This window comes from Haplochromis burtoni, unplaced genomic scaffold (assembly GCF_018398535.1).
Source record: "Haplochromis burtoni strain Fernald_Lab_line unplaced genomic scaffold, NCSU_Asbu1 Contig_174, whole genome shotgun sequence".
Taxonomy (NCBI): Eukaryota; Metazoa; Chordata; class Actinopteri; order Cichliformes; family Cichlidae; genus Haplochromis; species Haplochromis burtoni.
Window position 1 is genome coordinate 711,903 of NW_024582535.1, and position 26,390 is coordinate 738,292.

A 26,390-nucleotide genomic window follows, 5' to 3' on the forward strand; every position below is an offset into this window, starting at 1 on the left:
CTTTCTGATTGCTTCATAATAAATGTTTTACAACATTAAAGGTACATTTTAATTGTTCTTCTGCGTGATCAAATGGCACCGACAGTACTCAAAGAGCCAAAATAACAGCTAAGTTTAATCAACCAGTGTTTTATTTCATTGTTATAGTCATAAAACAATTAGTGTGTCTTATTTTGAAAGTGGGGACCGGATGCTGGGGTTCACCCAGCGTTAGCTTGCTCCTCCGGTGGTGTTTTGGTCCAGTTGGCGCTGCTCCTCACTCGCCAAGATGACAGCGAGGAAGTCTGGTTCACGACTGGAGATAGAGATAGAGCGATGCCGCTCGGAGGCCCAGTGGGACAAGATTCCAGAGTTGGTGCGACAGCTCTCGGCTAAGCTGATATCAAACGGTAGGAAGTGTGCCGGGTTTCTCCGCTGTTCGTTCATCCAGTGTATGGGGCCTCCTCCCTGGCCTCAGTCCTCGCTACTTCCTGGCAGAGGCAGCCGATGCTGGGAGTTGTCGCCTCTGCTTAGAGCCAGTTACCTCGTAAAGACTTAAGAAAGATGTGACAGGTCTTTGTTCAACTTTAGGAAGGTTTGAGTTTAAAGATGTGAACAGTTTTCGCTGCTGTGATTGAGTTCCTGTGTTCTGACAGCTCAGTTTCCTGTCACGCAGAACTTCATTCAGAAATGTATCCATTTAACGTTGGATGTGTTTGACTAGTGTGGAGGATCAATAACTTTTATGAATTGTACTTCAAGAAACATCGCTAGAGTAAAACGACAGATTTATCTCACATTTTTTATTTATCTATTTATCTTTTCAGCTCACTGTCCCCTTGCCACCAGTTAAACCGACTTGGGGCGCTATCGGGGTACTTACTCGATACTTTAATAAATTAATATGACCTCTGCCAATTTTTATTTGTGCCGAATTTTCCAGAAGGTTATAGTTCTAAGTTGTACCCCTTAACATTTATTTAATGACGGCCATGCGTTTGCTGAAACCACTAGATATTTAAATGTGGTAGTTTTTCAAATTCTCTCTGGTTGGCTAAGATAGCTACAATACGTGCTAGCTGTCAAACCGCTTTCTCAGGGTATCAGTAAACGACAGTGTGATATTTTAGTTTAAAAGATAAAACCAGTTAAGCAAGGCTGATGTGTTACTCACGACAGACTTTTTTTTTTTTTAATTCTTATTTTTATTTTTTTGGTTATTATAAAAGTTACATGCAAGAAGGACTTTCTCACTTTTCTTAATGACATTTGAATGAAATGAAAATAAGATGAGAGATGTAAACTACTTTAACAGAACTATAGTCAAACTCATTTATATGCCAACCTTTGTCATGCAATTTAAATGTGCTTAGCTTTTATGTTTAAACATCATTATTGTTACACAAGGAAACGTTGGTTTATTTTTTTTTAAACTTGTATCATTGCATCTGTAAAGGATATGAAACTGGAAATGAGAGAGATTTATTGTGAGATTTGAAAGAAGCAGACAATAAAGCAGGAGCTCTGTAAAAACACCTTAACTAAAAAAAATTAAAACTGTTGTTTCAATTAAAAACAACTAAAATATAGTAGTGAAGAGTAAGTATAACTGTAAAAACAAATACAACTGTAAACAGAATCCCAGTAAACCTGTATCTTCTGCCTGATGGGAGAAGACTGAACTGGTGATTTGCAGATTAGGCAAATCACACTATACCACTAGACCTGGTGGTATAGTGTGAAGCTGTGGAAAATAGACTGCATCCAATGATCTTGAGAGCTATATGTACTGCTTTTTCAAGCTGTTGTTTGTCCTGATTGGGTGTGCTTAGCTGTCTTGGTGGGCTTTACTAACAATGACAGTGGTGTTCGTGTCCCTTGATAACTATTGATGTATAGTGCTGCCCAGGAAGCGGAAGGACGAGACCCTCTCCAACAACATGGCCAGTGGTGGAAAAGGAGAGATGTTGAACTATTTCCCTTTTAGAGTCAACAGTAAGCTCTTTAGTTTGAGATGTGTCGAAGGTCCAACTGTTGTCTTTTCACCACCTCATCAGCTGCTGTTCCTCACTCCAGTATGCAGATTCCCTTCCTGTCACAGATAAGACTTATTGCAGTGATATCATCAGTGAAGTTAAAAGAAGTGGAGGCATTTTCCTGTAATTATTTTGGCCACTTAGTAAACAAAATAAAAAAAAGCTTTGTTAAATTCAATTTCACGTATATGAAAAGCCATAATTGGCCTTTGTTTAAGCTACAACCCCTTTAGTGAGCACCAGATTGTTTTTGTATAACAGAGCATAAAAGTCTGTTCGTGATGACCTGAAGCCTCAGGATGTTTCTTAAGTACCTAGTAAATTCAAGACCTAAATTCAAGTCCACTGTAGACTAGATGTGGATTTGGGGAATCACCACTGATAGTATACAAAAGAAGGAAGTAGCAACTATCACTTTATACACAGGTTTGGTCTCCACATTTTTGCATTTTTATCCAGCACCTTTTTTGTTTGTTTTGGAGTCATTAGTGAAGATATTCAGATCAGAGCCCGGAGTGCATAATTCTGTCTGGTATGTGTGCAAACAAAGCAGTGTTTCTCCGTGTGCAGATTTGCCATTCTCACTGTAACCCTGAGTAGTTTCTGAATAACCATTAAGCCTCAGTTCATGCATCATAATTTACACTCGGGGTGTTTTGAGCCCCTGTTACTTCCATATTTTCTTCTGTGTTACTTCTTTGCATACTTTTATGGCATTAAATTAAGTCCATGTTGCTTGGCAGATATTTTGCGTGAGCGTACACAGGTTACAGGGTTTGCCATTGTTGGCATGTGGTTGTAGCGACAGCTTGGCTATAGGAAGCTTAGATCAAAGGATAAAGTAGATGAAGGCACTGCATGTACTGCGTTGATGTTAATGCCTCATTGACAAACTCAGGTGGTTGAGAGAGAACTTTAACCAGGTGTTCACCCTGCATTAGGCCTTAAAGTCATAAGGCAAATAATGAATGAAAATGGCACACCTTTACAGGTGAGTATCCAAGGAGAACATGCAAACTGCACACCAAGCAACCAGAAATAGGCAGGTTAGGGAGAAACCTAGTGTAAGACAAATAAGGATTTTTTTGAACTGGGTCTCATGCTCATGAGCATAATAGATCAACTGTAAGCTCTCAAAGTGTTGGAGATATGCTGGATGAGGACAAGAGGATGTGATGTCATGGTTGCTCTGACCTCCTGATTGTTCCAGATGACCTGGGCGAGCTGCTGTTGGGTGAATGTAAGCTGCAGATGTACCTGAAGGAGAATCCCATCAAGCAAGGTACAAGTCCCAGGGTCCAACGGCCAAAACTGCTGGAGGTCAGGAAGCATCTCACTGCTGCTCTGGACAGAGGAAACCTGAAGGTAACCACTGGGCTGAAAATCAAAACTCCGAACATAGAGACATCCTTTATTATTTATTTATTTATTCATTTATTCCTCTCTTCTAGCCGGATTACATCCAGGAAGCTAGCCTGTTAATGGCCAAACTGTGCTATGTGGAGGGAGAATACAAAGATGCTTTAGGTGACACACATTTCTCATATTTGATATTTTTTCCCCCTCATTTTAGTGAATAAGTAGGTCAGTTTATTAATACATAATTCGTGATTTGACAGGGCACTACAGCAAGGTGAACCTGGACGACATGCAGCTGGCTGGAGCTCCTGTGTACAGGCTGTCTATGATAGCAGAGTCTTATGCGACTAAAGGTATACACAGTCCTTGTTTGTGTCCTCCTTAACCTCACTTAAACTGTCATCAAGCTAATCAGCACTAATCTCTGCAGCACCTCTTCTCTCCACACGGTGGCAGTGCAGTGCCACAGATGTAAAAAGAAGCCACAGACTGCACTGTTTGTCTTTGAATGTGTTTAACTGATTTCATCTGGGAAAACATTCATCAGTGACAGTAGGTGATGGTGTCAAATAGGGCAAAATGTCTCCCAGTCACACCATGTTTCTTCTTCTCTCTTTCTTCCTCAGGTTTGTGCCTAGAGAAAGTCCCAGCTGCTTCACCGTCTCTATCCAATAAGAACGCCGGGTCTCCGGCGTCCAACAGGAGCATGACCGAGCGGGAGCAGGAGATCATCACCTGCTACGAAAAGTCTGGAGACATTGCTTTGCTCTATCTGCAGGAGGCCGAGAAGGTGTGTTGTCAGACTGTGATGGCTTCACAGAGTGCAGCGTTTTCTCTACGTGTTGTTGTTTTTCACTGTCCTTATGGGCGTGTGATGAACATCCTGCTGACTGCGTTCGAGTTTGACTGATGCGCCACCGCCCTCGACGGCCAACTGGCAAACAAATCTCTTCGTCTTTATTTGCCGAGAGCACAGGCTGAGCAAACTGCAGTAAAACTGAGAAGGATGCAGCTCAAATATTCCAGCCTGGATGTAGTGATACTTGTGAGAAATTCAACAAAACGTGTGCAATATTACAGGTGCTAGTTAAGGAATACTTTAACGATGTCATGATAATGTATTTAAGACATAGATGGGAAAACCTTCTGTTTATTTTAAAGCAGAAAAGCAGCTTATCAAATGCTGAAATTGGAGATATTTGATTGTTTGTTGAGACTCTAATACCAGAAACTTGCATAGCTTATCTTTTAACATCTTTCTTATTAGTGTTTTAGAGTTGAGGGGCTGTGCAGCATGGAAATATACTTTTTTCTTTAAACAACAACACTGGGAACAGTGGGTACATTCATCAAATCACAGAGATGAAACTCTTAAGGGAATGAACTAAAGGAACATTTTTTTTCCCTCCAAAATAATCTCTTTATCTCTCCTGGTGTGCAGTCCTCTTATAATGCACTCCCTGATCCTTAAAGTATTTTACTGTATTCTAGTTTATATTCAAAAGTATGCAAAGCAGCTTTCAGACTAATTTCCTCCACCTTTTGTGTATATATGTATATATAATATATAGTTATAAGAGATTTTTTGTTTTTAATTATTGTTTTCCAAAACTACCTTATCTCTGTCTTTTGTTGTCTGGTGGTTTGCACGTCTTTAAACATTTTAAAAACTCCGAAATAAAAAGAGAGTTAATAATCAAAAAGGAGAGAGAGCAAATGCTGCAGTACCAGGTTTGACTGTTCACTTGCTTATTTGATCGTTTTCAAAAGGAGAAAAGCACAATGTCAATAGTCTTTCAGGAGTGGTCCGGTATTTTTAACACCGTTACGTTTCCTTAAACGTGGACTCCTCTGACCCTGAAAGTTAAATGTTAAAATTTAACTGCTCCTCAAGAAGTTGTTTCAGGCTTGTTTAATTACATCCAAAAAGACCGTAAAAGGAAGTATTTAGTAACCAGATTTAGTTTTTCGATATAGCCTGATATCAGATTCTTTGTCATATATTGTGTCTTTGTGACACACAATATATTTCCGGCAGGTGTCAATTTTTGGACTGCCAATGAGCCAGTTTAGCACCTGAAGTCATTTACTAAAAACAGACATTATAAGTGAGAGACATGGAACTTGAATAATCCTGAATTGAAATTTGTGGAAGAATTCTGCAACGGGAACGATGGTTGTGGAAGTTTAATATTCACTGAGGGACAAAATCAAATCAAATAAAGCGGAGGTTGAAAAATCAAAGTAAAAATCAATAGAAGTAAACAGTTAAAAGTCATGCAGTGATTTCCACTGCAGAATCGTGTCTGTTTTTTAAATGCAGAGCCGCCTGAGATTAAAATAAGTCTTATTGATTCAGGTTAGGAGGGGTTGAGTAAACTTCTCGTTCTTTTTGTTGTTTGTTGTTGCATAGGCGTTGTCAGCAGGGATTCAGAACCGCAGTCCAAAGCCTGGCCCGACAGCTCAGGACCAGGAGCTGGGCTACTTCCTAGAGACGGGCCTTCAGAGAGCCCATGTCATCCACTTCAAGAATGGGTAAGGGGGGTGGGGAACACATGGTGGTGAACCTGAGAGATCAGACAGGAAAGTTTTTACCTCTCTGGCTCTCGCTGATGTTTTTTTTTGTTCTTTTTCTTTTTTCTTTTTCTTAAACCTTAGCAGCCCTCTGTGGGCATTCTTCACTCATTCAGCAGTTGTGGTGTTACAGAGCTGCTGACAGGTGGAATAAAAGCAAAAAAAAAAAGTGTGAACATGGTTAAGTAACGTTCGCGGTTGAGCTCAGAGCAGTTCACACAGCGGTGTTGCGCTAAATGCTGCTGGTGGTTTCAGTGTTGCAGCAGCTGCTGGACGCCTCATGATAGTCTCTGTCCTACAGGGTTTCTGTTTTTTGTTTTTTTGTTTTCTTTCTTTTTACTTATTGCTAAATGATTGTTTTTGCTGTGAAGCAAACCAAAAATATGTAGACAGTATACATACTCTGTTTTTGTAAATATTAAAGTCTGGCCTCAGGTACAAATATGACATCACGCAGCAACTTGTCATAGTTTCTAGGAATAACATGGTTTCATTTGAAGCTTCTAGCATAAAAAAAATGCCTCACACAGCACTAAATGTCCATAAAAAATATATTGTGTGTGTATATATTGGAATGTGACTTTAAATAAGGCCTGTTACTCTTTAACTTTCCTGTCATGTGTATGGCCAAAGGTTTTAAAAAATTAGGTCATCCTGTGTAGAGAGTTTCTTCTGCTTTTGGCTTTGCATGATGTAAATGTGGGATGATATGGTTTGGATGGTTAAAGATTTCCAGTATGGAAATCTCAGTCACATGACGTTGCCTGTGAGCAGAAAGCCCACCTGCTGGTGGCAGCAGTAGCAGCCAGTCAGAGGAATGTTAAAAGGTTGGTGGAGCTGAAACAGTTTAATTCAAACTTGGAGTCCCCACAATATAAAAACAGAATTATTTTAAACTGATAGTCATGCAAAGATATTCAGAGAGTCCAAGTATAAAAACATGGAGCTGGAAATTGGTGTCTGAAATTAGTGAGTTTATATTTGCACCATTTTCAAATTGTTTAAAAAAAAAAAAATAGTAAATGATGTGAAACAGTATGGTCTCCTAAACAGTTGTGTTCTGGTGCATGCATAGGCTTGCTTTTACAAAATGTAATCAGAATAAACTAAGTAAGTGGAACCTAATTCAACACCTTTATCTAACGGTTTCTGTTTGTTTCCGAGGGGAAGCCAATGAAACTGAGCTAAATCAACTTGTTTCAGACAGAAGATAAACAGAAAAATTGGGATTATTTTGAACTCTGAATCATGCAAAGCTACTCAAGTGATCAAAGAAAACCAATACACACAAAATTAGACGAGTATGTGCACTGGACTCAGTGTCGTTCAGCAGCTGGTAATATTTTTTTTGTCTTTCCTGTTTCCTGTCTCCATCATTGCAGCAACCTGACACAAGGTGTGGGCAGGTTTCGAGAGATTCTTCGGGCTATTGAGACCAGAACCACCCAGAACCTACGAATGGTGAGGAACAGTTTATTAACACTTAAGGGAACAGCTTGGAATTTTTGGGGAACATAATTGTTTGCTTCATAGGTACTTTAAGGTACTAGAAGTAAGATTTTGTTCTTGTTTTTTTTTAAGACTGTCTGTTCAAACTGCTGCATCTTCACAGTACAGAACAAACTGTTGTTGCACATTTAAGCTGACAGAAGTCAAACTGAAAACATTTTGTGCACCAGAACTTCAGTTTTCATGAGCGTGCTATCATTTCACCTACACTGACACATGAAATGATGACTCTGAGAATGTTTGAAGCAAAGTTAGAGTTATGCCTCAGCGAGTGGTAGACAGAAGGAGAGAGAACTTACACTGCACGGCACTGCTGTCCACAGATTTTTTTGATTTGTACTTCAAAAGGAAAACGGTTTCTAAATCTGACCTCTAACAACAATAGTGAGGTTAACTAATGGTCACTGACACCAAAATTCAAATGATTTATATCTACACATCCCCAAAGTTGAAAGTCAAACACTTGCCCAACAAACAAATGACAGAGCCCAACGCAGAGGCTTTACCCATTTTCTGTCTGTGGCAGCCGACTTTAACTTCTTCTCATCTTAGCAACAAGTAATATGTTTAAAAATTTCCCAAATTGTCAAATTACTCCTTTAAACACGTCACTTCTTCCACAAATTGCACCACAACTGTATCGTCTGTCTGTCTCTGTCTGTTGGGAAGAATCCCAGGACAGGCTGTTAGATCCAATAGTTGTAAATTTTTATAAGGATGTACGTTAATGACGAAAGGGTCCAGATTAAAGCCTGTGCTGTGCTATAAGTTAATATACAAGTGTTGTGTTCGTACAGACCATAGCCAGACAGCTTGCAGAGATCTTGCTCAGAGGAATGTGCGAACAGAGTTACTGGTCTCCTCTTGAAGACCCACCCGTTGTGTCGCCCCTGGACGATCCGACACGCCAAGGACACACTCATAGCAAGAGCTACAGCCTAAGCCGACGCCCACGAGTGTACTCGGGAGAGAAGTAAGAAGCAAAGCACTCGGCGTGGATACCAGATTAAATCTGCTGCCAGTGTACTTTTCCACCAATTTGTTCTCATCACTTTTCTCTCCATTTTTTCCCTCCCTTTTTTTTTTTTTCTCTCCCTCTCATCCTCGTCCAACTCCATCGGCCTCCCGCTGCGTTCCTCTCCTCGCAGTCTGTTTTGCCCTCAAGAGAACACAGAAGAAGCATTGCTGCTGCTGCTCATCAGTGAATCCATGGTGAGGCACAAACTCTCTGCAGAGTAAACCATGCCAGAACACTGAGCTGGTTTTTCCGTATTCACACCTATGCATACGTGGGCATTTGTGTGTTTCAGGCCAACCGTGATGCCGTCCTAAGCAGAATTCCTGAACACAACAACGATCGGATCATCAGTCTGCAGTCGGCCTCGGTGGTGTATGACCTGCTGACCATAGCTTTGGGCAGGAGAGGGCAGTATGAGATGTTGTCAGAGGTGAATGACCCTTCTGTGGACCGCAGTCACAGTGACTGTGGGGATAGTATTTTCATTGCTTTTTTTCCTCCACAAACGTTGGTGCCCAGAGACATCCCGATAAAACAGAAAAATGTACCTTCTTTCAGTGTTTGGAGAGAGCCATGAAGTTCGCCTTTGAGGAGTTCCACTTGTGGTATCAGCTCGCCTTGTCGCTGATGGCAGCAGGCAAATCAGCTCGTGCCGTTAAGGTTCTCAAGGAGTGTATCCGCCTGAAGCCCGATGACCCCACCATCCCGCTGCTGGCCGTAAAGCTGTGCATCGGACCTCTCCACTGGGTGCGAACCGTACAGCTGAGCTGCCCTGTGAGGGCGGTTTGTTAGTTCTTAATATAACTGCCTCCAACATGTTCACCAGTGTCTAACTTTCTCTTTCTGTTCCTATAAATTTCCCTCTGTCATCATTCAGCTGGATGAAGGAGAGTGCTTTGCAAAGATGGTGATTGACATGGGAGAGAAAGCAGCTGAATTCAGAGCCAAAGGCTACTTGGCTATAGGTTTGGTTTACAGCCTCAAAGCCACTGATGGTAAGTCTGTTCAGGAGAAGTTCCATCTCCTGAGTCATTTTCTTGGTGCGAACGTGTGAGCAAGATTTTTATTTTTTTCTGGGTGAAAAGAAATCAGGAAAAGCTACAAGTTTGCAAACTCATTGGCTGATTTGGACCAGAGTCCAAATCACCTTTAATACATTTTTTTTTTTTCCCAGCCTAGCCCAGGTCAGGAGGGCTTTCTCTTTTTTGTGATTTTGTTTTTTCCAGCTTTCAAATGGTTGTGCATCATCAATTTGTCCCTGCTGCCTACTATGCCCTATTTCACACTGTTTAAAAATTTAAATTGAGGTTAATTTTAGGGTCAGGAATTCAGTTCATGTGCAAAAGGCCATGAAAGGACTTCGAAGAAATCCATCACAGCACTTCATGTATGCAGGGGCGTGGCTAAAAATTCTCAGCTGCAGACCTGTCACCAGGGGCCAGTGTCGGGAGATGTTTTTGAGCCTGTTAGTTTGTCTGTTATGACACCTATTGCCCAACAACAGCACAAACACAAAGAATTTTTGTTTGTAGTGAAGTGAAACTGAGCGATAACAATGAAAATGTTTGATGGGGTTTTTTTTCTTTTCTTTTCTTTTCTTTTTTTTTTTTGAGCTCCTTCTTCTTCGCAGTGAACTCGATGCTGCTCTTTCCCGTTCAAGCAACTTTCAACCACTAAATATGACAAGCAAGGGGTGGAGCTGTATATGATCATTGCAATGATCATATCTGTGTAATCTTCCTTTGTAACACTTAAACAGACCAGTATTTACAAAATGGTCCTAATGGTTTAGACAGTATGACCTGAAATGAGCAACTGAGGCCATAAACCAAGGTTTACGAGGTCCTGACCGTTTTCGATGAGGTTTCTATGGGATCATAATTCTTTTTGCCCCCTGGTGGCCATTAAAATGAATGCAGGTTTAAGGTCTTCACTTTTCAGACCCAGATGCTGCTTCCATCTTTTTTATACATTTATTTATGCATATTACACTTTGATCTTTAGTGGACCAGACCAGTGAATATCGTCTTTCTGTCAGTGTAAAGAAGTTTAACTGCACATTTAATCCCTGCGATATCTCTATAGAAGAAAAAGAAGTGCAGTTTAAGCACCACACCTCACTGCTCTATTTAAATGAAAGGAGTGTGTCGGCACGACTCTTTGGGCTTAAATTGTAAGAAATGTGTAAAAATACAGAAAAGGGTCTGGTAGCTCAGAGCCCAGACTGTCCTGTAATTAGAAAGCGGAAGGCTTTTGTTAATTGCCAGAAAATGCCATATTTTATTTATTTTCCTGTGGACACGTCGTCATTTAGTTGTTTGTCTATTGCTTCACAAGTTTTGTGTTGTACAAATAGTTGTGTAGGAGGTCTTTAGCACTAGGACAGGCTTTAAAATTTATAAAAACGCCGTTAAAAGTCCAAAATTTTTACCCTACTTCACAGTCCAGTGGTCCTTATGTTTGACACCCCTGTTGTATACTGTGCACGGTTGCAAATTTATCACACCTTTGCTCACTCTGAGTAAATTCAAAGTAAGGGAAGTGTGAGTCATAGTTCTTTAAGTCTTATGTTGAAGCCATGAGTTCTCTCCTCATTTAAAATCATTCACCTTGAGTTTTCAGCCACTTTTCAAGTGGTTTTGCTTTTGGGTATGTGTGTTGTCAAGGGACTCTTTTTGTTTGTGATGAGTATGATGGCAGATCTCTATAGAGCGCTTGCTTACATGAGGCGATGCATCATCTGTTTCTGTTTCTGGCCCGGATGTTTTTGCAGTATGAAAAGAAGTGTGCAAAAAGCTGCAGTGATTCATAATCAGTGTTACTGTAAAACCCATCGGTGTGTTTGTGTCTCTGCATGTCTTTAGCGTCATTGCGGAGCACACAGGAGGAATACCAGAGGAAAGCTTTGGGAGCCTTCCAGAGGTTCGGACTGAGCTATGATGCTCTGTTTTCTTTTTTACACTTTAAACTTACCACCCTGCCAAACCATTACATTATGCTTTTGACTCATTTGAACCTTCGTGCTTGTGCTATGACTAATCTGTGCGCAGTGTTTGGCTTTGACATTATTTATTCCCATAAATATGGTCAGCATTTGCTTCCCTTTTCCATCCGTCTTGCTGCAGCGCTGACCTTATTTTTCCACTGGGATCTTTAAAGTTTTATCTAACCTTATTTAATTTTTTATTTGCTGCCTCTTGAACACAACATCTCCTTTCTCTTCTCATCTGTAGAGCTCAGAGTCTGTCTCCAACTGACCATTTGGCAGCCTTCTACTTGGCGCTGCAGCTTGCCGTGTCCAGACAGGTAATGCAAGAGAAAATCAACACAAGTGTTTGTGACACTAAAGGCAGACGTCCAAAATCAAAACTCCAAGGAGTTGCACATATTTAACAAAGTGCTTTTTATCCCAAATGTTGTGAAAACCTGTAGTTTGTGTACATATGTGTGTGTATGTGTGTAGATCCCCGAGGCGCTAGGCTATGTTCGACAGGCGCTGCAGCTTCAAGGAGATGACGTCCACTCCCTTCACCTGCTGGCCCTGCTTCTCTCTGCCCAGAAACACTACCACGATGCTCTCAATATCATAGAGATGGCTCTCTCCGAGTACCCTGAAAACTTCAAGTGAGCTCACAGACCTCACACTGAGGTTTTTTTTGTTTTGTTTTTTAATTCAGCTGGATCAGGCTGATTGTGAGTTTGTGTGTGTCTGTGTAGTCTGTTGTATACCAAGGTGAAGCTGGAGGCTATGTGTAGAGGACCCGAAGAAGCTCTGCTCACCTGTAAACACATGCTGCAGATCTGGAAGAGCTTTTACAACCTTACCAACCCAAGGTATGCACACACTCCCCCTAGATAAAAACACTACTATTTCTACTACTGATAGAAAGTGGTAGGAATATGGTAACAGTGATGATAGAATTTACAAAGTGCAGACAGGCAAAACTAGTATACCATCAACACCAAGGTGCAAGATGGATGACAAACCAGACACCAGATGGTTAAAACCATCATGTAATAGAAGGTGGTCACAGATTTTTGTGAACGTCATCTCGTCAGGCAGGTGGTTTCAAATCCAACGGGCCTCAAACTAGCAGCAGATGTAAGTCTTAACTTTGGAAGTCGAGGATCTAAAGATCGATGAAATGTTCAAGTCATACATAAATATTACAAAACACGGAGCCTGTGGCTAGAAGGCAGGATTGGTGTCATGTGTCTGCTCTATGTCAGCCCCTCCCAAACTTAAGGAAAACACTGCACATGGGAGTAAAGTCACAGCGGGAGGTACTCGCTTTCTGTGAGTCGTCCTTTTAATATTCAGTGTGTTCCAATTTTGATTTTTGATGATGATTAGCCAATAACGGCTCCGCCAAAGTCAAGAGAAATAAAATAGTTATTATTTGGTCAGATAAATGAACAATAACACATGGTTCAAATCACATGGCTTTGTTTTATTGTTGTTTCCTTTTTATAGTCCCTTAAATTTTGAGAATCACTGCTTCTCTTGTTTCTGGTGCCGTAACAAAACAAAGAGTTTGATCTTTTTTATTTGTTTGCTTTTATTTTAAATAATTAAGATATGGTGCCAATAAAAAAACAATAACTATACCTGATTTAAATGTTACTATCCCCTTTAAGGTAATATACTTCCAGATTTTTACTTGTGATCAGCGGTTTAAAACCAAACAAAGTGCATCAGATGTTGAGCACCATGATGTCATCCCCCAGGGTAAAACTGGGCGTCTAATCTAATGTCTTGAGGAGTTGGAGGGAGAGCATTTGTAACCGAGGCAGGTGGCTGTGATTTCTCATTTCTCCTACTCTTGAGATTGAGCTCCCTGCGGCTTTGACCTCTATTCCAAAATAATATTAAGGTTGACGGGTCGCTGCTGTGAAGATCTGAAGATGCAGCCTTCGTCCTAAATAAGCACCTTCGTGTGGTCATAATGGGACCGGTGTGGAGCTCTGAGATAGGTGCAGAGGTGTGCAAGGAGACTACCTTGAAGGATCTGGCCACCAAATGTAACATTTTCAAGACTTTTAAAAAGAATTTAAGAGTCTAACTTTGTGAAGACTGGATTACACTGAACTACCAACTGAGCACTTTCATGGAGAAGCATTTAATTCATTCTAATGGTCTTGGCATTTAAAAATGCTATAATTCCAGGCATGTTTGGTGATGTGTACTAAATAGCTTCTGTGGACAAATATTAGTTAATAACATAAACGGTCAATAAAGTTTACGGTTTATGTTAACCTGATGTTAGGTTTGTTTTTAATTTTAATCAAAACCTCACTATGTGAAAACATAAGCTAGTATTAGTTTATATTTATGATCCTGCAACTCTTGCCCTAATTAAATGTGCATTTAATAAGTTTTTTTTTTTTAATGTTGTACATGCTTCTTTTTGCAAATTTTCTGAATGGATTATAGCACAATTATGAAATATAAGACCTTCCCTGACTCTCTCTGTTGATTCTGACAGTCTGTGGAGTGACTTCTTTGTGAAGAACTTGGGAATTTTCTGCAAATATCCAAAGGATGTGGCATTTACACCCGCTCCCGAGTGCCGCTCCCAGTGCCAACAGTGAGGAAGTTAACATTAGCTTATGAATGGTGTCCACTAATCACTAATGGCAACAAACAGGCACAACAGGAACACAAAAGAAAAAGGAAACACTGATGTGGCTTTACATATGGCATTTAATCCATAGTTTTCAGGACTACAGATCACTTTAAGCCATCTTTTTTTCTGGCTAATGTTAGCCAATGCTAGTAATATGCCTAATTTCTTAGTTTTTTTGTCTGTGTGCATTTGTCCCATTTAAATGTTTAAATCATCAAACAGAATTTAATACAAGATAAACATAACCAGAGTAAATACAAAATGCACTTTTTAAATTATTTCATTTATTAAGTGGGGAAAAACCAACCCAAACCTGCCTGTTCCTGTGTGAAAAACTCTTCGCCCTCTAAATCTAATAACTGGTTGTGCCATCCTTGGCAGCAAGAGCTGCAATCAAGCATTTGAATAACTGGCAATGAGTCGTTGTCTCTTCATTAATAACACAGTTCCCTTGAAGCTTGATCTAACTAAGAAAACAAAAGGTAACCAAGGCACTAAAATGCTTTATCTCCTTGTTTTTGGAGGTCATGTTTGCTCAGCAGCTCAATCCCAGGCCGTGTGTGTGTGTGTGTGTGTACTTGCATGCGTGCGGATGTGCTTTTTCCCTTTGTTTACATCCACGTGTGTTTCGTGGCAGTGATTCGGGGCGTGGCAGCAGTCTGTTGGATAGAGCCATAGCAGACAGGCGACAGCTCAACGCTATGACCTTGCCTGACTTCAGTGACCCTGAGACTGGTAGGTACAGACACCTGAAATCTACGTGCTCAGCGTTCATCAGTAAACATGGAGTCAAACTTGTTTAATTATTCTCTCTCCTCTAATGGTCATCCTGATGTCTTTTTTACAGATAGCAGAGGGAAAAGTCTATAAAAGAATCTGATTTCTTTTAACTTAATGTATAAACTTTAAAAAATGGGAGCATTTTAAAAAATGTTGTTTGAGAAAAGGTCTTTTTGTTTCTATCCTTTCTTTAATCCTTCATTAATTTCACTCATTTCTGTTTTATTTCCTCCTTTTTAAGTCTCAGGTTCTTCCTCTTCGCTCTCTGGTTTCGAACCAGTCTCCCCCACCTCCCCCTCCACCATGTCCACCGTCTCCTCCCCGCTGTCTTCCCCTTCTTCCCCTGTCTTCATCTTCCAGCCTCCCCGTACTCCTCTGCCTCCACTCCGAAAACCATCTTTCCGCTCTCCTCTTCCTTCCCTTCCCCCTGCCCTTCCTCCTCCTCCTCCACCTCCACGCACAAAGACCAGGACTCACTCCTTCTGCAACCACGCCATAGTCCGCCAGCTGTCCTCCAACTGTAATCCTCCTCCACGTCCGCTCTGCCTGTAGCACGGTGTGGAGACTGACCGCAAACAGATGTCATCACTAGTTACTTTTGCCTGTTTCTGTGATTTTCGAGCTACATATGTTATGACTGCTGTTAGTTATAACATCATAAAAACTTATGTCCAGAAACACGAATAGAATTAAAGATCCAAATTATATCACGAAGCACTTCAGCCTCCTGAGAGACCAGTTGGATCTCTGTCATGCTCATGAAGTCATGAAATTTCCTGTACTGCAGAGTACTGTCAGGCCAAGCTGTATTACTTTAATAATGCTGAGAAATTCACTGATATTTAAAACTATTTAACTATTTAAAAAATATTTAAAAATGACAGGGGCAGCACCATTTCCTGACACATTTAAATCCTCCTGGATGTGGTTTTAAGGCAAAAGAAAAATCTTAAAAGTTAAAAAATGCTTCTGTATTTTTTGGAGAAGATATTAATTACCTGCTTTGCAATTATTTTCTTACTTAAAGGCATCACTTGTTAGTTCCTGGCTTAATATAATGTGCCCATAAACCACCAGCTATCTTTGAACTCTTCGATATCTAAGAAAGCTCCTCTCATGAGCAGCCACATCCTTCTTGTGCTTTCACCCGCACTGATGCTTGAGCGGATCGTGAATTAGAGAGATTTGTTTAAGCCTGGACAAAGAGACTAAAGAGACTAACCATTTTGGAGTTTTGGCAGAGACAAACTCCACAGAGCTGCTGTAAATCCTGGCATGTTTGCAGAAACTTTGATGTGGATTGAGTTGAGTTTTGATGCATTTGCTTTGCTTATTTTGTGACTTAAACATGCGCGCACACACACACACACTCATTTTATTTAGCTAAAATTTATTGATCAGATGGGGGGGAGGCAGTTTATTTTATAAAAGATTTTTTTTCCACAGATCGCAGCTGCACTTTCTCTGCACCTCTGTTTTTGTTTTTAATCATTTTCAGTGTTTCCATCTCAGCCAGCATTAATTTGTCGTGCTTCCCAGTTTCGATGTTGTCTGTCCTTGTTGCCATCTCTCTTACTAATGATAATAATAATGGTAATGGTTGTATTTTAGATTATTTTTCCCGCAGGCCACAGAACGGTGACAGCTAGTCGATCATCATGGTTACTGAAAATATGATACATTTACTTTCTTTAGGAGATTTTTGAATGATTAGTTCATTAAAAAGCTAATTCAGATACGCAGGTGCACCACATCATGAGGTGTAAAATATAATGTTCCTCACCAGTTTTTGAAACAAAAAACCTGTCATGACTTGAAATATGGGCCTTTTCAACATTTTGGTATTTAAAAAAAACTTTATGGCACTAACTACTTAATAGGCCAGTGGGGGTGCATTTATGGAGGACTGACTCTGCCAAACGTTTAAAAAAAAAAAACAGAAAAAAAGAATGAATGACTCAGTAAAATGAAGTAATTTGCCAATAAGCAAACAAACTAGAACATAAATAGTGTTTTATAGCACATAAAAATTAGCTTTTACCTACAGTTATTTTAAGTATTCCTTTTAGTGCATTTATTCATACAAATAATCGTTATTTACTGATTATTTTTTCTTGACCTAAATATTTCAGTATTTCCACACATACTGATTTTTTTTTATTTTCTATACATATTTTTTTCCCCATCTATGCAAAGAAACAGCGCTCTTATTTTGAAAGTTCAGTTTCTGCTAATTCTTTTTTTTCTTTTTTCTTTTTAAATGTAGTTATTCACAGTTTGGTCTGTTTCGGTCCTCCATATTCACATGTTATTCACATCAAATTTCTGTCATTAGAAAGGGTGCATGAGTGGAAGCGGCTCGCCTGCTGTCATGTGGTCTAAAAGTGACTGTGTGAAGAATGAAAACCCCGCGGGGTGCTGCAGTCTACCCTCTGTGGATTCTTTTGTTTTTTTTCCTCATCGTGCTTTGGATATTCTGTCTCTTCCTCTCTTTCAATCATTAACAGTTGTCTTTCTGTTTCTTTCCATCCCTTCGTTTTATTCAAGGCGGCCTTCAGGACGCTAACACACTTGGTTTTTCCTCCATGTTTTCTGTTTGTAAGTAGCCATCTAACCTCCATCTTTTCTTTTCTTTTTCCCCCCCTCATCCATTCTTCCGTCATTGCTCCCCCTTTGTCCCAAGAGGTCCAGATATGTGCCATATTCATATGACGAGAGTATGTGCAAATATCTTCTGCTTTAAGGTGACATCTGCAAACAGTTTTATTTTGTTTTTTAAATCATGCTGGTGGCTGATCCAAATGCCCACAGTGAGTTAGAAGGAAGAGCTCAGGCATCTTTTGCATGTTGTCACATTAAAGCAGCATGAAGGTGTTCAGGAAACAACTTGTTTGGATTGTTTTAGAGCACAATCCAGATGAGGGTCTTATTTTCCAGCACACAGATGTTATTTCTGATGCGTTTATCCTTTTCGGTAACGTGAAAGAGAAAAAAAACTCACCAGGAAGCAGTTTCCTTCTCACGAATGTGATGGTAGTTGTGACAGTAACTGTTACAACAAGCTTGAGGCAAATTGCTGACAGATGCTCAAGTGTTGTAATCAATTTAACGTAATCTGGCTGAAATCTAACAAAGGTTTGTGGGAAGTTGCACAAATGAGGAAGTGGTGCAGTTTCTCATGAAAGGCATTATCAGCTCTGTACAGCTGATATCCTTCTCTGTATTCTGACACTTAGGCTAACGATCGCATCTTTCACATGATGTCAAAGTACCGCTCGTGTCAAATATGAGTCTTTGCAAATTTTTGCGTTATTTCAGTGAGTGCCTTCCGCCTGACGCCCTCAAAATCAACTTTGTACCATAACTTACAAGCTAAGTTTAACCTTCATACCATGGAATTTGGCACTATTTTGGTGTTTGTTTATTTTTTGATAACTGAAAAGCACATTTAAGTCCAGAAGGAAACACGGGTTGAAGGTGAGCCTGTTATCAAACTGAGGATAAAAAGAAGACCTCGTTTTGAGCAGCCACATATCCCACATGGTAATCTGACCCTTGCAAATTTAGCCAAGTTAGTTTTTTGGGGTTTTTTTGTTTTTTTTTTTTATATGGATCAAACAAGCTGTATCGAAATATTGACTTACACCGATCAGCCCGCCCCAGCCTACTACTCTACAAACCCTGATGACAAAACCTCAGTGACCAAGTAGGGCATGGACTCAGCAGTGTTTTTTACCAGAGGAGTCATTAAAATACTTATTTAAAGAGGTGGCAGCAACACACCACTGGAAAACATTCAAACACACCCTGACATCTTTGTAGAATCACAACAAGCATAACGTGCAACAATAAACACTCCACGATTGATGTAAAGTCCAACACAAACAAAGAGCAGCACACACAAACAGTAAGACCTGCGGGTAGAAACAAAAAAGAAAACGGCAGCTGGAGGAGGATCGGAGGAAAGGAGGTGCACGGGAGCATAGTAAGCAACAGATAGATGATGGGGAGGTCACAGGGTGACAGATCTGAAGAATCTAGAGGCAGGGAACACTTTGGGCTTCATGTAATCTGTAGATCTATAATTCAGTGTAATTCTGGCGTATTTAATACATTCATTTGTGCAGACCTCCCTCTCACTGGCCACCTCCTCCAGCTCCTCTAGGGATGGAGGTGTTCACTGGCCTTCCCTGGGCCTTATACATTTAAATCATCTTTATACACATCCAAATGTGGATTTGGGTAAAAATCCATATTTGCCATCTTGCAGTACAGAAACAGGCTTGCATGCAGACGATGCACAGAGAAAAGTGAAACAAAGTAAGACTAAAATAAATCAAATAAAGCTTCAAATTACCGAAACAAATTCCACCTGCAGGCTGAAGGTGTTTATTCGCCATCATCGGCTTAATTTAGGGAGCGCTACACGCCATCCTGCCCGTGTTGTGCTGCGTTCGGCTGGGCTGCTGCATGGTGGCGTCTAATAAATTACTCCACAGCAAACAGGATTCTCAGCTGAATCGAGACATCCTTTTGCCATGTAGTCCTCTCTTAGAAATCTTTAAAATTCACATCTTCTCCTTTTTTAAAATATTTTTTTATTATCCCTTCAGTCAGTGAAGGGGACGGATCAGATTAAAGCAAGCTGTGTTCATTTTAAATTTAGAAAAGACTCTAAGAGGCACGTTTTATTCATTTTTAATCCCTTTAGGTTGCAATGCATATGACAGTTTAGCGAAACAAAACAAGACAAAGATCAAATTTTGTGATGTGTAAGGGGGTCGTTCTGTGTGGCGTTGTGATACGTTTGGCTTTTGTGGACCTGCTTTTCCTCCCATGCTGACCCCTGTAATAGTCCGCGGATACGCAGACCATCACAGCGACACTTCTTTTAGTTACTAATGAGCAGAGTGATGCAGTTTTATGCATGATGGTGACACTAATTCGTTGTAACTCAGGGCCCTAACACTGTGTGCCGCCGAGTGCTGAATGGCGTGGACTTATTTTAAGGCTTGAAAAACTGTGTGCCAGTGTGGACTCCAACTGTTTACTGCAACCAAACACTGCAGAACCACAGTAATCAGTGGCCTCTGCTGTTGTTTTGTTCAGTTAAAATCACCCTGCATTGTGGCACATGGCTGCCTAACACTGCTGTTGTAGTGGTTAGTCACAAAATTTGGAAGATGGTGTATTCGTCTGTGATGGTTTGATTTCCACCCTCCAGGTTCGGTGCACGCTACCTCCATAGCAGCCAGTCGTGTGGAGCAGGCTCTATCCGAAGTCGCCTCCTCTTTGCAGAGCAGTGCCCCCAAACATGGACCCCTGCACCCCTGGATGACCCTGGCTCAGATCTGGCTCCATGCAGGTATCTTCTTACTCATTCGCAGCGCATGCATGAAAGTTATTTTATGCCTTAATAATTAATCATTTTGTAACTGGCCGTCAAATACAGCAGGGCACTGTCTGCTCACCTCTTTCGCTGTGGCTTGTGGTCGATATTTGCTTCATCAGAGAATCAGATATGAGGTCAGAGTGAGTGCACCGGCATCAGCCTGCAGGACTTTATTGAAGAGCAGTTTGATTAGATATCTACTGGATATATTGGATTTCCCCTCACTTGAGCTCAGATTCTGATTTCAGCGACCAAGACAGACTGCGGTGTCCACACAAACAGACACACACACTCGGGCTGAGGTAGTTTGTCCGCCTGTTTGTCTGTCCAGCTGCTTCCTGTCAGGCTTGGCCATGTCCAGCCCGGTGATACGGCTAATGTAATCAGCCAGTTCAGGCTCATTTCCTCCGTCTCTACTCGTATCATTCTGTCTTCATCACACCAGCGCAGTGAAAGCATCAGCTGGGCATGAAGTGAAGAAGTCTTTTTTTTTTTTTTTTTTTTTCTGCTCATGCAGCTTGAAGGGAAAAATGTTTTTATCCTTTCTTATTTTCTGCATCATGTTAAGAGTATTGCCGTGTCTGTGCAGCAAAAGCAGTCCAAAAGTCACATTTAATTAGTCATTCAAACAAACAAACGCACATATGTGCGGGACATATATGATGACGGCAGGCCAGTGGCGAGGTGTGTCGCTGGAGATATAGATTACACGTCAGGCATCAGCTCTGAGCCCCTTTTTGTTTGCAGTGGTGATGGACAGGCTAACAGATGAGGTCAGGCAGGAGTCTCTGTGGACGATGATGGACTTTGAGAGTAGGGAGCAGGTGGAGGAAAGTCTGGGGAGGTGGAGGTATGCTCTGGAGTGAGGAGGAATGGAAGTCAGTAGAAGAAAAACTGAATATATGTGTGAGAATGAGAGAGAGAGAGAGAGAGAGAGAGCAACGGGTATAATAGTGAAGCTGCAAGGAGTGTAGGTAGAGAAGGTAGATGAGTTTGGAGACAAAGTTAGGCTGAGATCGTTTTTTGGACATGTGTGGAGGAGGAGTAGCGGATATACTGGACAAAGGGTATTGAATATGGAGCTACCAGGCAAGAGGAAAAGAGGAAGACCACAGAGGATCAGTATGTCAGTAGAAGATGCTGGGATAGGGTGAGATGCAGGCAGACTGTAGCCAGCCCCATAGGGAGCAGAAAAAAGAAGAAGATGATGAAGAATGTCGCATTACGTCCACAAAAGATCAACAGATACGAGAGATCATATATCATCAATATGTGTAAACTTGCACCGAATGGGCTTCGGATGCTTTGAGGAAAAACATGGAACAAAAATGATCACAGTTGGAGGAATTTGTTTTTTAGCCCTGGAGGTTCACAGTGTTTCTATCAGTTTGAAATTCTGCGTGTGTCTCTGTTGAACAGCTGAGGTGTACATCGGCATGTCAAAACCTGCTGAGGCCACGGCTTGCACGCAGGAAGCCGCCAACCTCTTCCCCACGTCCCACAACGTCCTCTACATGAGGGGGCAGATAGCCGAGCTGAGGGGCAACATGGACGAAGCCAAGCGCTGGTACGAGGAGGCCCTGTCCATCAACCCGACTCATGTCAAGACCATGCAGAGACTGGTAAGACACTCTGTCCTCCACCTGCCCGCCTGCAGTGCCCTCACACCCTGACGGGTTTTGTGTGTTTTTATGTAATTACCTACAGTCTGCCGGGACGGTTAAACGTCACCTGAGGAGAGCAAGTTTGTTTTTTGTTTTCAGTCTGCTCCGTCTGCCCTTGTCACTCATTCACTCATGTTGGCAGGCCAGAAACGAACAGACCTGCTGATGGAGAGAGTAACACACAGAAATTCTCTCCAGTGACAGCACGGCAATGGCACCTGAAGGCGGATCAGTACCTCAGTAGTCAGTGTTTCCATCTGACCCGAGTGCAGATTAAAATGTTTTCATGCATTTGGAGGCTTTTGACAATTTGTGTAGTTGGTATTTTAGCTTGAAAACTGGATTTTGTCTTGGTAATTGTGGGGAAAGTTTCAAGCTTGCATGTGTGTCTGCAGGAAAAAGATGGTGTAGTTGAACATGCCTATAAAGAAAATTGGCTTTTTCTCCAATTTATTCAGCTTAGTTAATGTTAAGTGATAATTTAGCAATAGATGAAAAGAGTGAAAATAATAAAAGTGAAATGAAGAACTGAGCTGACTGAGCCACGGTGGACCATCAGTCTGCAAAAGTTAAATCAGGTAAATCAAAGGAAGTAAAAGCCGAGACTAAAACGAAAAGCACATGAGGAGTACTAAAAAGAAAAGGAGAAGAGATTAAAAGTCCAGTTATGGAACAAAGAGAAGAAAAAGAGTAGGTTGGGGAAAAAAAATATGATGCAACCTTAAGTTAAGAGCAACTAAAAACAGGAGGAATTCATGTTTATTTATGAAAGTTAAAAACAACAGGAGTTCAGTCAGAGTGCTTTCCAGTCACGAATAAACAGAAATAATCCGGACAGGATTCTTGGTGTGCCTGGCATCGTTATTAGTTTAAAGGGTCTCCTTCCGGGCTACTCTGCTTATAATCACTTTTTGATAATCTGCGGAGGCCATGAGGCAGTGAAGCAACCCCAAACCAGATGATTTCATCACCTGCAATGACGCCAACTTACAAAGAAGAAGAAACACTTCCCTCATCATACTCACTCACGCTACTGTAAAAAAATGGACGGCAACCTCTTTGTGACTGGAAGAAGTCGGAGATTGTCAGTTGTGGTGATCACTGGGACACCCTCGATCTTCGACCGCTTTCGATTGGGGTCGCCTTTTGGGAGGCAACCTGTCTCCAGACTTGGACCAACTGCAGTCATGTTCACAAATAATTTGGGTCACGCTGTGGTCTCCAGCCACTGTTTTCCATTGTTCTGTTTCCATGGGGTTAAAATTCTGTTAAGACACGTGGTTGACAATAAGACGCACAAAAAATGGTGGGTGGCACCGAAAAGCACAGGTGTCAAACGTAAGGCCCGAGGGCCAGAATCGGCCCGGCAGAGCCTGCAAGAGTTTTATTTTTAGTGGACAGTCTCAGGAATAAACTACCAAAAGATGAAAGTTGGCTGTACGTGGCCACCCGTGTAAAAGGAGTTTGATATTGCTGCTGTAAACTAATTCCTTGTAACACGGGCGTCGAGAAAGACCAAGTGGCCACTCGAGGAACTGCACATTTTGGCACATTAGCTTTGGAGGTGGCTGTCCCTCAATAATACCCTGTTGAAGATTACTTCCATTAGTTTTTCCCATTTGCTGAATTTGATTTCCATAGCTCTCATGCAAGGAAAAAAAAGGGAGTAGAGAGCTCAGACCCAATGAAAATCATCATCTTATAACTGGAAGTGTGTAAAATACGGCAGGTAGTTTGCGGTAGAAGATAAATGACACGGCGCATTGTGTAAATTTGAATCTCTGGTTTAAATTCTTCATGAATAATAAATGTTAAAAGTGAGAGGAGGGTGGCTGTTACCGATATTAAATGTAACTTTAGAGCTTCTTTTTAAATAAAGCCAACTGCTGAATCATTGACACACAGCATGATTAAAAAAAGGGGGACGTTCTCTTCTTCTCTTGTTTTCTCTGTTGCAGGGTCTGATCCTGCACCAGCTGCAGCGTTACAGTCTGTCGGAAAAGGTGCTGAGAGACGCCGTGCAGGTGAACAGGTGAGTTTGTTTGTGTTTAAACAAGGTAATGTTTGTACGTTTTCTCCTTTAAGGCACCTGTGGTTCAACATTTTTCTATTTCCTCACTTCTTCCTCTTTCCATCCCATTTCATCTTACATCCCTTTAATTTCTACTCTTCTTTTACTTCTCCTCCCTCTTTCTATGCTGCTGTTCTCCTCTCATCCTTTTTTCTTCCTCTTCTTTTTTTCTTTGCTTTCCTCTCCTCGTATTTCCCATCTTCTCGCTTCCTCACTTCTCTCCTTGCCATCCCACTTTTCACCCATATCCCTCTACTCTCATCTCTTCTTCCTCCCCTTCTTTCCTTCTCATCTTCCATGTTTTTCCTCTCCACTATACTCTTTCCTCTACTCTTCCTTCCCCCCTTAAATTTGTTTCTGTTCTTCCTCTTGTGACTTCTTCATCCCTCTGTCCTCCTCAGCACGGCTCACGATGTGTGGAACAGTCTTGGCGAGGTGTTGCAGGCTCAGGGAAACACCGCCGCCGCCACTGAGTGTTTTCTCACCGCCTTGGAGCTGGAAGCCAGCAGCCCCATCCTGCCCTTCACCATCATTCCCAGAGCGCTATGAGAAAAACACAACACAGAGCATGCCTGCATGCCACTTCACAAACACACACACACGCACAGACCTGTGAAAAGGTGTACTGCCAAACCCTCACACACACATAAACTCAGAGTGTATATAGAAATGCAAAGAGTACAAATAAACAGGCTTCCCTTTGTCTACCCGTGCTTCCCACAATGCCTTTCTTGTGGCCACGTCTACGTGAGTGTGCGTGTCTCCTTCCCGCGCTGCGTGTTGTCTCCTTCGTCAGATTCCGTTCAAATCATTAGTCTCAGAAGCCTGAAAGTTGTGTTTACATGTTGTTTAGTCCAAATACACACACATACACTCTGAGCAGTTTTAACATAAATGGATTAGATTTCCTTTAAAAGCCAAATATGCATTTACTTGGTACTGTTCACATCGATGCAGCAGAAAACACTCTTTCAAAAGTGAATGCAAGCGCCAAAACCTGTCCGTCCCACTCCCTTCCTGTTTTTTTGTTGTTGTTTTTTTCTTATGATGATTTACGGAGTTCAGCAAGGTGAGAGAGCACCATACAATTTAGAGCCACCAGTGGACCCTGTTTTCAGTGGGTTCATGTCTTCATTTTTAATCCCTCTCCCTGCCCTGCATCTTTTCTGCTTTCTGATAATTCATCAGATAAAACTCTGTGTAGTCTCTGTGTTCTGCCCTCACCTGGTTTAGTCAGTGATAAATATTGCTGTATGTATATGCTTGTGTTTTTTTTTTTTTGTGTTTTTTTTAACACTACAAAAACTCAATCCCATTTTATATGCACGCACAAACACTATAGATCAGCAGCAGATCGAGCTGGGGGTCAAACCACTGAGTATTGCCTTCACTGTACTGTAGCCCTGCACCCGTGTTAGCATTGTTAAGATTTGAAGACAGGAACCCACTGTAGTAAATTCAGACTTCTGAGTGGTCAATGGTGTTTGACTCGACACTAAGATCATTTTCCAAAAGTATCTGTTACACTTTTTGGTGCTTGTATCCACTCAGGAAAGATGCTCGTGTAATGTTATCTGCATCTGCATGGAGGGGGATCGTTGTTACTGTATACCTGGCTCAGGATCAGCCAGGTCTTTAAGGTATCCAGCGGAGCATCGACGGACTTTCACTGAGAAATAAATCGGTGTAAATGCCAAACCTCGGGTTGCATTCGCCCTCACGGGAAATCTGATTTCCTGCAGCTGATTTTAAAGTGGTTTTGTGAAGTTTTTAAGTGAAAAAAATCAAAGTGTCACCTGGAGCAACTCAAACGGCAGCAACGTATAATCTGCGGGAAACTGTTGGAATCTGTGCCACATCTTTCCTCCAGAAATCAGATTTCCTTGTTGAGCGCAAATGCACCCGCAGTGATTGTGTTGTCTTTGTGTCCCATCACCAGATTAATATTTTTATTTCGTTTTTGATTATAAATACAAAGAATTATTGCTGTATATGTCATTGTTCCACTAGTGTATTATTATTTTAGAGAGTAAATTATAACTATTTTCTGGAGAATGATGTTGCTGAGAGAGAGCGAGGTATGAAAGGACATCCTCCTGAGCTCAGGCAGTGAGTTCTTTGTGCTGTAAATGAATGATTATGAAGACCAAGATAATAAAAGTGGATAAAAAGAAGATGTCTGATGCTCTCTGGTTCTCGTGTGTGTGTGTGTGTGTGTGTGTGGTACTCCTCCTGGCAGCGACCTTGGGGTCGGCGGTGTGTGTTACTTTCTCAGGTGTGTGTCTGTCAGCAAATCGACGCGTGCTCCTTTGTGTGGTTTTTATCAGAGGATTACAGCGCTGACAGGTTTTGTCCTGGAGTGCCAGGAAGCCCCCGCTCGG

The 26,390-nt window shown here is 41.3% G+C and overlaps 1 protein-coding gene across 2 annotated transcripts; it reads left to right on the forward strand.

Moving 5' to 3' along the window:
* Positions 1-195: 195 nt before the first annotated feature.
* Positions 196-26,185, forward strand: ttc7b (tetratricopeptide repeat domain 7B). 2 transcript variants are annotated; one of them, XM_014337295.2, is made up of 22 exons: positions 196-389; positions 3,226-3,380; positions 3,467-3,542; positions 3,635-3,727; positions 4,001-4,164; positions 5,788-5,909; positions 7,331-7,409; positions 8,255-8,430; positions 8,606-8,669; positions 8,768-8,905; positions 9,034-9,222; positions 9,353-9,470; positions 11,340-11,397; positions 11,709-11,781; positions 11,939-12,099; positions 12,193-12,309; positions 13,962-14,063; positions 14,740-14,837; positions 20,107-20,247; positions 21,694-21,896; positions 23,897-23,970; positions 24,411-26,185. In XM_014337295.2, the coding sequence occupies exons 1-22, from the start codon at positions 269-271 to the stop codon at positions 24,556-24,558; spliced, it is 2,670 nt and encodes an 889-aa protein (XP_014192781.1). In that variant the 5' UTR covers positions 196-268; the 3' UTR covers positions 24,559-26,185. The 2 variants fall into 2 exon arrangements, with proteins under 2 accessions (XP_014192781.1, XP_005933938.1); XM_005933876.3 differs by lacking the exon at positions 13,962-14,063 and having other exon boundaries at positions 197-389.
* Positions 26,186-26,390: the final 205 nt, after the last annotated feature.